General features: G+C 37.6%; 1 protein-coding gene across 1 annotated transcript; it reads right to left on the minus strand.

Moving 5' to 3' along the window:
* Nucleotides 1-597: 597 nt before the first annotated feature.
* On the minus strand, nucleotides 598-10,228 carry smo (smoothened, frizzled class receptor). The gene is given in 13 exon segments (XM_058772110.1): nucleotides 598-3,604; nucleotides 3,607-3,897; nucleotides 5,703-5,837; nucleotides 6,002-6,150; nucleotides 6,330-6,515; nucleotides 6,697-6,805; nucleotides 7,121-7,213; nucleotides 7,308-7,431; nucleotides 7,527-7,746; nucleotides 7,961-8,133; nucleotides 8,267-8,476; nucleotides 8,552-8,760; nucleotides 9,444-10,228. Coding segments are annotated over 13 exon segments (2,466 nt in total). The 5' UTR covers nucleotides 9,709-10,228; the 3' UTR covers nucleotides 598-3,302.
* Between the last annotated feature and the right edge of the window lie 1,188 nt (nucleotides 10,229-11,416).

Consider the following 11,416-nt stretch of genomic DNA (forward strand, 5'->3'; position numbering starts at 1 on the left):
ACAGGTTACAACTTCTCACGCCAGAAGGTGGCGACAAATTTGACTTGTCCTTACGAGTGAGTCGCTGAACCATTGTTGCCAAGTCCGCGGTTTTCCTGCGTAATTGGGCTACTAACACTTTTTCCGCGGGATGTTTTTCATGTCCGCGGGTCGAAGGGACCCCAATAACAATATATTTAGCCCCTGGAATGCTACTTTTATGAGGGGAACCCCGCCAAAAACGTGTATTTTTTTGACACCCCCACCCTGAAAAGCGATTGTGCTGGTTTTGGGCTAGTTTTGAGTAGTATTTTGGCGGGTTTTACTGTGAAAACCTGGCAACCCTGACTGTGTCTCGGCGATTCAGTTGTTAAATTCGGTGCATGTGTCTCTGGCTCTCGTTTGAAACTTCGTTGGTGAAGCAAAGCAGACAAACTGATTTTCAATATTATTTCTGAAATATAAGTCACTTATCACTGGCTTCTTGTTTGTTGAACTGTGGTATAAAATCAAATATCATACTTGCAAGCAGAACAGCTCGCTCTTACTCTAACAAAAGTTTGTTTTGACTAGAATGAACGGTAACACAAACACAATTAAATATATTTTGTGTTTATTCGTATAAACTATGTAAAAATATAACTATTTTCAAAACACTGCCAGCTGTCAAGTAACAGAATGTTGTTATTCAGCTTTATACAATTCGTACAAAATCATTCAAATCTGGAGAAAATCTGTGAGTACAGGAATATCAATGAGAGGAAAATATATGGGCCAATCCTTTTTTACGTACTACTACATAAAGATACAGTTTTTCGTATAGTGTTGGGTATTCTCTACAAAATAAAAAAATATATACACTCTATTATATACACATATTGTCACATTAATTTTATTCAGCAATACTAAACATTATTTCCTTTTTCATGTGTGTAATGAAAATAACCTTGAAGCATTCAACATAATATGAATCCTTTAGATTTCAGTACATTTTATTCATTAATGGTACGTCAATATTAAAAATATATACAATGGAATGAGACTCCGGCAGGAAAACAGCAAAGATCACTCACACACATGAAAATACTGAAATGAAATACTATTGATAAGGACAGACTGGCTCTTATGAGGGAATAACAGCAACAGTGATGATGGGGGCAGCACAGCATCTTCATTAAACACTTTTTCTTAAAATACATTCTTGAAGGACAGCTTCAAATTGTCAGAAAAATGCTGCACAGCTGCTTTTTTGTTAATATTGCCACAGATATTAACAACGCTCAAAGAAAAATAGAAAAATAAAAATAATAAAATGCGTAAATAAGCTTAACATTTTAAACAAAATTCACACCGAGAAGCAAATCCATATGTGTATGAAACAAAAATCATTCCAATGGGTGTAAGAAACAAAAATGTGATATAAAGTATGTACAGTTTAAAATAATATAAAATAAAACTGGTGAAAAAAAAACAATATAAAGTACAAAAATAGTTTTTGTAATAGCACTGTACAGAAATAAATGTCAATGGAAACAGAATCTTACATAACCATTGCCCTTTTGAGCTACAATTTTTAAACAAAAGCAATGCCCTTTATATTCTCTTTTTCTCTTTGAATGAGGTGGACTTGTTTGTGATTGCACCAGGCAATTTTTCCAAAGCAAAAAAAAGTAACAATAATAGCTATGAATAAATTCTCTTTTTTTGATGAAATAGCACTTTTGTCAGTTCCGTTTCTCTATGTCTAAAGGTGTGGCCAAGGATGTTTAATTGTGAGGTTTTTCAACAGATACATTACAGACTGTGTATTTTTTGTTTGTTTAATTTTTCATACCAATGGTAATATAATGGCCTATAGGCCATTATATCACTATGAAAAAACTGGTGTTACTTAATATTAAACATAATTTTTCCTATCCCAGTTTATTATGTAGGGACAACTTTAAATAAGCCATTCGTACACTGTTTCATACACTGTATGTTTATTTGAACATGTTGACACAGTATCATTGGCTCAACCAATGGCATGTGTTCTGGGCACGGCTATCTCTTTGACTGACCAATGGCAGACAGGAAAACCTGTTCGAAAACAGTCAATATTCTTATCAAAATTGGACCAGATGATCATTGAACTGAGTTGCACAGAAATGACAGAACATTTTTTTTTTGGTCTCCTTTCAATATAATTATGACATTAAAGCAATAGTTAAACAAAAATGAAAATTCTGTCATTTGTTACTCACCCTCATGTTGTTTCAAACCCGTAAGACCTTCGTTCATCTTCGGAAAACAAATTAAGATATTTTTGATTAAATCCGAGAGCTTTCTGACCCTGCATAGACAGGAACGCAACTACCATGTTGTAGGCCCAGAAAGGTAGTAAGGACACCATTAAACTAGTCCATGTGACATCAGTGGTTCAGCTTTAATTTTATGAAGCTACGAGAATACTTTTTGTGTGCAAAGAAGACAAAAATAACAACTTTATTCAACAATTTCTTCTTTTCTATGTCAGCCTTCGATGGGCATTTACGAGAGTGCCACAACGCATTTGTGTGGTGCTGCTGATGCAGGAGCTGTCAGAATTTTCATTTTTGGGTGAACTATCCCTTTAAGATTAAGTTAACAATGTTGACCCAAAATTGGATTAGAGACCGTATCTTGGCAGTACTTCAATCTCTCGAAACAAAACTTGGCACCCTTCATTGGTGCCATAATCTGAAGGCAAATACCAAATTTGGTTACAGCGCCACCTACAGGTCAAGATATCAGAAAAATGGCTATTTTCGAAACGCCAACAAAGCAACACTGGCTCAGGAAATGGCATGTGTTCTGGGTGGGGCTATCTTTTTGATTGAAAGATGGGAAAACCTGTTTGAAAACAGTGATTGTTTTTGTGATTCCATTTGGTAACTCCAGTGCTGCAGAAATTACACAATTCCTCTTTAAGCTGAGATCCCACTTATGTGGCTTTCTTGAATAAAGCCCCCTTAAACACTAACCTGTTTCCAAACCAAGAAAGGAATCAAAATTATGTCATATTAGCTCAGCTAGCAAACTGAACAATATGTATTGTCACCACAATCACATGTGAGATGTTACAAAATCCATGTTGAAGGCAGAAATGTCTTTATGACTCTTTAATAATGTTTCATAAATCCAGTTCATAATTCATATCATGAGAGTTGCATAAAAAAGTATTATCCTTTAGACAAGCAGAGCCAGCACAGCAGTTCAATACCACTTCTGCTCCAGGTTCATTGTTTGGCATGAGTATCCAGCACCTTTCACTGCGCAAAATGAGCACCAACAACTCCTAATATTTAAAAATCTGAGTCAGCATCCAATAGCTCAGCCTCCATAAGATTGGTTCTGGAGTGTATTGGTACACCCCTCCTGCCATCGGCCCGTGACACAACAGTAGTCCTGCCAGCATCCATCGCGGAAGCCTCCTGCCCAAGGTACCGGAAAACCCCATTAGGCTGCCATGATGATTGCTGGAAGCCACCCAAATCATCTTGCATGCTATCTCGTAGAGTCAGGGGATTGGCAAGGGGGAGGCTGGAGGGTTTATTGTGTAAGTATCCCAGCCCACCATACCTCTCCTGATAAGGAAGAGGACACAAGGCCTGAATTCTGGGAAGGCTCCAGGTAGCATATCCTGTTCCTCCTGCTGCTGTCGCTGCTGCTCCCAAAGGTTAGCCACCAGACTCCGGTGACCTGGAAGTTTTGGGAGACGGGGGACTGAGCTGGGGCCAAACTCCCTCCGGTGGTAGGCAGGATTCCCTTCGTCCGCTGCAGGACCAGTTGGCCGTATTTCCTTCCTTCTCTTTTTCTTCTTCTTTTTTCTTTTCATCATTTCAGGAGAAATTTCTGCTTCAACCATCCAAAGTTTGTTCCTTTCCTCTGGAGGCGGAACTGTAGGGAAAAATGCATTTATTTATTATAGTAAATTATTTATTATTATTATTTTTATTAATATTGTTGTTGTTAAATTATACAAAACTGCTACTGCTGGTCATTGATTATAGTTAACTATTGATTAGGGGTGCTCCGATCAGGATTTTTGAGGCCGATCGCCAATCACAGAAAGCAGTATCTGCGGATACCGATCACTGATACCGATCTTTTTAAAGCCGTCTTTTTATCATGTAGAATTATTTATGTTGATACTCAGATTAGTATTTTTAGACATTTGTTCAGTGCCTGAATTCCATTTTTTAAAATGGGGGGGGATTCCCCTCTTAGGTGACTCTTGTGAGAGAGGATTTTTTAATTTGATGGGTGGAGGGAGGCATTTTTTAGACATTTTTTCAAAAATATACTTTTATCTCACCTAAATGTTTTATCATCCCATGCATTTTTGTTTTTACATTTATTGTTGCAGAAAAGCTTACACACAGCACAAGCCTGATTTCACACAGGGGTTCACTACTGATCCATCTGTTTACCATAAACACAAAATAATTTATCCATTATTTTGATTTCAAATCCAAACATTGTTACTGAAATGCTTTTTCATTGTGATTCTTTTTTTTTTCTTTTTTTTTTTTTTTAATACAGTAATACAATCTTTATAGACGTGTTTAAATGCAAAATAAACAACACATTATTCAATGCTTTTTACTTTTGCATTTACTTCTAGATTTATATATTAAGTTGCTCAAGCAAGTGGCAAAACATTTAAACTACTTTTCTTATGTTATCACAGACATTCTAAATTAACTCAAGACTGGCAGAAACTGTCAGCTCTACTGCATTTTCTTTTGCATTTAAATCTTTATTATTAACAATCCTGCTGTTCATAAAGAACTTTGCTTTCCATACTTCCAGGAGTGCCATCTATTATTGCCTTGTTTATCAAAAAGTGCTCTTTTCCTTTAAACCTATAGCCAAAAAGCCATATGTGTTGACTGTGAAACACAGTAGACTTTAACTATATGCATTTATAGTGTAATTACTACATTTTCGTGTCAATCCATGTTCATATTTACCGCAAACAATGCGCTGTCACTTTAATTCAGTGCGTGCAGTACAGCAAAGATAGGCTCGGTGCTGAAACGATAGCTGCACTGCTGCAGACGCACCGCTCACCGCGTGCACTGATCCGTTAACATGAGCGCGGAAAAAAATACACACTGCATATGCACTGCAAACGGAGTATAATAATGAGAACCTGGCATTATGTGTGTGCGCTTCGAGTTTACAGTCTCCCGGAGAGCCTGCGAGTGCTGAATGGCAAGAATTAACAAGAAAAGCAATTTATAAACTTTAATAACGATGCTGTTACACTGTCTCTGTTGTGCAAGTGACAATTCGTGAGTCAACTATGCAGCGTGCAGCTGGTTTATTATGCAGACGCCATTTGCGCATTTTGAGAGGGAAAGAGAGAGCGCGCGCGGTGATTCACACAGGCTGTTTATGAAATTATGTCTCACAGAAAATTTCAAATTACTTGATAAGTTATTTAATGAATAAATATGAATTGTACCTCACCTTCAGCATTATAATTATTTTACCCGCGCCGGACAGAGACTGAGATGGTGCTGCTGCATGTCGTGCGTCAACAGTTTGAGATCGGTTTATGAGATCGGCCTTTTTGGAGACCGCCGATCAAACATCCCAACGCGATTATCGGCCGATAATGATCGGGAGCCGATCAATCGGAGCACCCCTACTATTGATTATATATTAATGAATTATTTAAGAACTAGAGCACTAACCAGGTGTTCCGGTGGGCGTCACTGAGATATCTTGTGGTAAAATTGCCCCTCTTCTAGCCACCATCTTGGTCACATGTTGGGCCCATGCAGAAGACATTTCCATTGATGGCTCATTCAGGTCAAAGTTGATACCCGCTGTACAAATGGTTAAAAAATGGAATGTTGTTTATTTGTGTCTAAAATAGGGAGCGAAAACACTTTTAAATGTGGCTGATTGACTAGCTTTGAGGTCATCTATGTGCTAGTATACTCCTAAAAATTGAGAAAATGATCTTTAGAATAAAGGAGGAGGTGCTTACCCACAGGTCCCTCATGAGAAACGGTGTGCATGCTGAAGGACAGCTCTTTTTCTGGATCCTTCTGCAGTTCTTTTCGCTTTGAGAATGCCTTGGCAATCATTTTACTCTTCTTAATACGTTTCGGCTCATCATCACTTCGGCCAATGATTCTTGGATGGAGAGAAAATAGTTCATATTAGAATTTTTTATTTATTAAAACACAAAATATTACATAATCTTAATGAAAATGTATATTAAATGTGTATTATGCATTGCATAACATTTTTATAAAATGTAATTTCTTTTTTAATTAATGAAAAAAACATATTTGTCTATGTTTGTTACCTACCTGAACCAGGTGCGTTTCCAAATAAGGATGGTGGCCTTCGTCCAAACCCATGTGCTCATTGCAATGCCTGTGCCGAACATTGAAAAGAGGTTGATCTTCTCCACCAGCAGACTAGGCCTGTTCTTGATGGCACACTCTGGGATTGGCTTGTTGGTCTGGTGAGCTATGGTGACATTCGCCTCACAGCTGTATTCAAATTTTGAATTTCAAAACCAGATTTGTTACATGACAGCACTAGTACCTCTCTATGTTATCACAACCATAAAACAATGTATAGTAGATAAGGTAACATACATGATGTTATAGACACGTGTCTATAAAATGCTACTTTGTCAAGAAATGCTAGATGATAGGAAAAAAGACTCACAGTACATATTCCCTGAAGCTTTTTTCCCACTCAGCTTGGTTGAAAAAGTCATAGAAATGGCAGCCGAAAGTGATGAAAACAAAACCAAAGGCCAAGAATCCAAATATGCCTGACAAATGGAAAAAAAATGGAATTAGCACACACACACACTTGTTGTGTCACATTATTTGTGGAGAATGTTATTGTATATATTAAAAGTAATTCTATTAAACATATGTCATAATAAAATAGCATAATATTAAAACAGCTGCAGTACTCACTGTACACCTTTATTACTGACATTTGTACTGTCATATGGGTTGTATTTTAAATTAAAATATTTATATAATTGGGTAATAATTTGGGTGGTTATCATTTTGTTCTTAATGAAAGCTGTTTATGCTGTATGATTTGCAAAAAATATCAATAGGAATCTGAAACTTACCAAGCCTCAGCATGGTTTCATTGATTTTACTAGCAGCTTTTTCACTGAGCAGCCCTGGATGGTTACTTTTAATGGAAAACAATGTCATAACCCCTAGAAAACAACAGTCTTGTATCAATCCACACTGATAAAACCATGTCTTTATGCCATGTGCCACTGTCAAACAGAATGAAAATATCTTTCTCACCTCGTATTAGGAAATAACCGCCAACAACAAGGACCACCCCGATAGGAGCCAGAACAAACCCTGCACGGAATCTGTAGTTCTTATAGCCAACAAAGCAAATGCCGCTAACCGAATCTCCATCCACCTGTGGAATATTTCAAAGTGTCAAAATAAACCACTGTGAATATGCTGATATTAACCATACAAAAAAAAAAAAAAAAAAGACAAGAGCAGCCTCACCTCTGCAATGGCCAGTATAGCAACTGTCAGAATGAAAGGAATAGACCATGTGACCAGGTGAAAATAGGACGTTTTTCCATACAGAGGCTGGTGGGTGGTGCCCAGGGCTTTGAATGATGTGTGCCAGGCATAAGTGAGCATAACAAACCAAATGACTCCAGACATTAGCGAATAATACACAATGACGAAGATAATCACGCACGACAGTGTCTCGGTGGATCTAGAGAAAAATAAGCCAGGGAAAATGGGCATTATTCATACTAATTAATTTGAAATATTCATCTGGTAAGTCATAATTATATTATTATTATTATAGTTCAGTCCAGTTACTTTTCTTGGCTATCAAATGTTCCTGACAGTCAATATTTGTAATATGCAGCATAGCTAATTTAATGTAATCCAATCTGTGGATTTTCCATTGGCCTCATACTTACGATGGCTCTCCAAGCCGCATAGTGTCGTCGCTTTTGCAAACAATCTCCTTACGGGCTCCATCCATGAACTGAGCGAGCCATCCAATACTTCCGATAAAGAAACATGCGTTGACGTAAAAGAGGATCACAGCGGGGTAACGGTTGGAATTCTTCCAGTCGGCGAGAAATGTGGCCTGTGGGAAATTGTAAGCAGGAACAACATCCAAAATTAAAGACTGCAGCTCAAACTTGAAATACTTTCTGTCAGAAATACTGCACACCAGGAAGCCTGAGACTATGAAAACCCGTCTTCACCGGTTCACCTACCAGCGTAAAGAAGGTACATAGGAGAGTGATGGAGCCGAAGATGGCAATGTAGTTATGCATGTCCGAGTGCTCGTCTTCTGTGAACAGGGGATTGTTGCACTGGATCCCACAACCTTCCACGTCCTTGTACCAACTTGCCTGGATGTCGGTTTTGACCAAGGGAGCCTCACACTGTCCTGAAGTGTTGAATTTGATCTTCTGGACCTCATTCTGAAAGTCAAAATTTGGTCACAACATGTGCAATCCAGACCAAAGTTTTTGGGCGTATGCAAATGGGTGACTTACCTGGCAACCCTTAGGGAACTGCTCCTTGTTTTCACACTTGAGGAAGTTGGGCCAGCCCCTCTCCCGCTCCACAATACTGCAAGGTTTGCGTGTAGCTTGGCACAGGTGCTGGCTGGGCAGTTCAACCTTTCCATTTTCACATTTTGGCATGTAAATGGCACACAGCAACGGTTGAATGACGGCCCAACAGCGAGGAGCATTTCTCAACCCTGAGCACAAGAGATTGGGAGATTGTCTGAGAAAATAGTGTCTAATTCTCATTGGCTGTCTGGTTAACATCTGATAGTTTGTCAAAATAATATTTATAGAGTTAAATGAGGACATTTATAAAGTTATCTGCATCCTGTGGATATTTAAAGCCTTGGTATAATAGTTTTCTTTTTCATATTTATAGGAAATGACCCATGGGCAATGGACTTTCAGGACCAATACAGGAAACTTTGGGAATAAGGTGTGAATGTGAAAGGAAGGAGTTAATTGCTCATTATGGGGCTGTTGTGAAAATTAAGAACATGATGGCATTAATAACTGATGCAAAAGTAATTTAAAACTGTATCTTGTCATATATCTTGTCGTATAACTTATAAATTATAACTGACTTTGTTTAATATGAACGCCAAAATCATAAAGGCAAAAAATTATATTTTTTTGTTCTGCAAAACATATCTTTACTCCAACCAATTTGCATGTGAATTGCATTGGAAACATAATGTATTCAGCAATATTCAACAATACAAAACTGACATACAATCAAAAAATGTTAAATAGGCCTATTAAATTGATTTTATTCAGACTTACAGTTACTAAATTAATTTAATTGTCCCTAAAGGGGAACATACCAATAAAATAAAAAATGCATTTATATGTATTACATAATAAAATAGTAACTTACCAGACCACATGGCCAATTTCTCCAAGGCTTCCTCTTGAGTTTCTGAGTCTTCAGCCAGAATCAAAGATGTGTGCGTGTACGGCAAAGGTGAACCAAGGCACGTATTGTATTTTAATACTTCACAAGTTGTGGATTTCTTACAAAAGTCGTTGAATATCGTTTCATTTGGGTGCAAGATGACCGCCTGAGCGATTATAGAGGTTTCTGCCCAGATCCAAAGCATCCAAAAGCCTCCAACAATGGAGCAGAGGCGCTTGGAGGACATCTTGGAGACCCAACAATGTAGCGATGTTTCATCAAATGTTTCCAAATAAACTGTCGGGTCTCCACTCGTGCTCGATGCACTTGAAGGTTTTAAATCAAGTCAAAGAGTGGATATTTCCTAGATTCCCGATTTGACATTTTCCCCTTTAAAAGAAGTGTCTTTTCGTCCGATTCCAAAGTTTTTTATGCCTCCTTTCTGTCTCACATACTATTAAAAATCTCTTCATGGTACAAACGCGGTGCGTGAAAGCTGTAAACAGAGGTTGCGTTTTAAATTCCAACACAAAGTTTACCCCAGCTGCGTTTTTCGTTACTCTAAAAAGTTTGAAGAAACCAAATAGCGTTCACCATCCCCCACTTTTGTGATGGAGGAAAAAATGTTGCCTTGAAAAGTCTGGGACTGGGACTGTAACTTGATCCTGGGGCTGCGCGCTCCGTCCCCCTCGAGCGCGCCCCCGCGTCCCCCAGTTTACAGCAAAACCAGTGCGAGAAATGTTGTCAAAACTCATCTGCTCATCTGACGGAGACCTAAGATCCAGTCATCCCAAAATGTCTTGCACTTTCACAGGAATCCGTTTTTCCCCGACTCTGGTATGCACAAGGAGGGGGTGCACATACACACAAATAACAAAAACTTTTGTTCCCCTCCCATCCCCCTCATGCTGGGGAAAAGCAATCCATGCCAGCCTACAGAATATTTACATGCTTCACTCATTCCTGCCCTCATGTCTGATCTTATCTTATTTACCCTCTGCCTTTTGATATTTGCTTTCAATATTTTTGGGCATTTTGCCTTTTATGTCATGCTTTGGTAAACCATATTAACGCCATAAATAGACAATGTTTTTAATGTTTAATGTCAGAATTTTAAATTTCTTTTAATTTAGTATCTCATAATTTCAACATTTTTAAATCTCATAACTTTGACTTTCATAATTTTGACTTTTTTTCTTTCATTTTAGTTTTCTTTCATTTTAGTTTTAGTTATCTCAAAATTTTTACTTTATCTGTTGTAACTTAGTATCTCATAATTTTGACTTTATGTCATAAATATGACTTGTAGTCTCATAATTTCAACTTTTTTATGTCATAATTATGACTCTTTTGTGCTAATGGACCTTTTTCACATTCCCGGGTTTCTCAGCAGCAGAAGTCGTCATATGGGTTAACTTCAACAGCAGTCAATGGGAGAGTACCACAAACAGCAAAAGAAAAACTCCATGACTTTCAATAAAAGGAAAAAAATTGAGAGAGACTGATAACGGCAGTCAGAAGAGAGAACGATGTCAAATTTACCGTCCCTCCCAGAGATGTTGCACTAATGTTAACTAGTTTCTTTTGTTTTTTTGTAAATTGATGCAAAGGTGATATAATACAAATTATAGTGTTATAAATGTAAAATGAAAATATAAAAAACTTTCAAGGACTGTTAAACACGTCATCCCAGTCTTGTGAAAAGGGTCCATTATGATTTACCAAAGAATTTTTTCCCTTTTGTGGCGGAAATGGGCTTCCATAGTAATGAGAGAGGAACAGGATACTGGCAATTCACTATATACACAAATGTAATGATGGTAAAAATCTCTAGTCATGTAATGAAGAACACAATCTACTGGATACACAATACATACAAAAAAATTGTCTACTTGAAACAATTCCACAGTGTCAATCTGAGTGAAACCTTGTGGCATGTTTTATGTTGGTGAGTA

Source organism: Onychostoma macrolepis, chromosome 04 (genome assembly GCF_012432095.1).
Source record: "Onychostoma macrolepis isolate SWU-2019 chromosome 04, ASM1243209v1, whole genome shotgun sequence".
NCBI classification, from domain to species: Eukaryota; Metazoa; Chordata; class Actinopteri; order Cypriniformes; family Cyprinidae; genus Onychostoma; species Onychostoma macrolepis.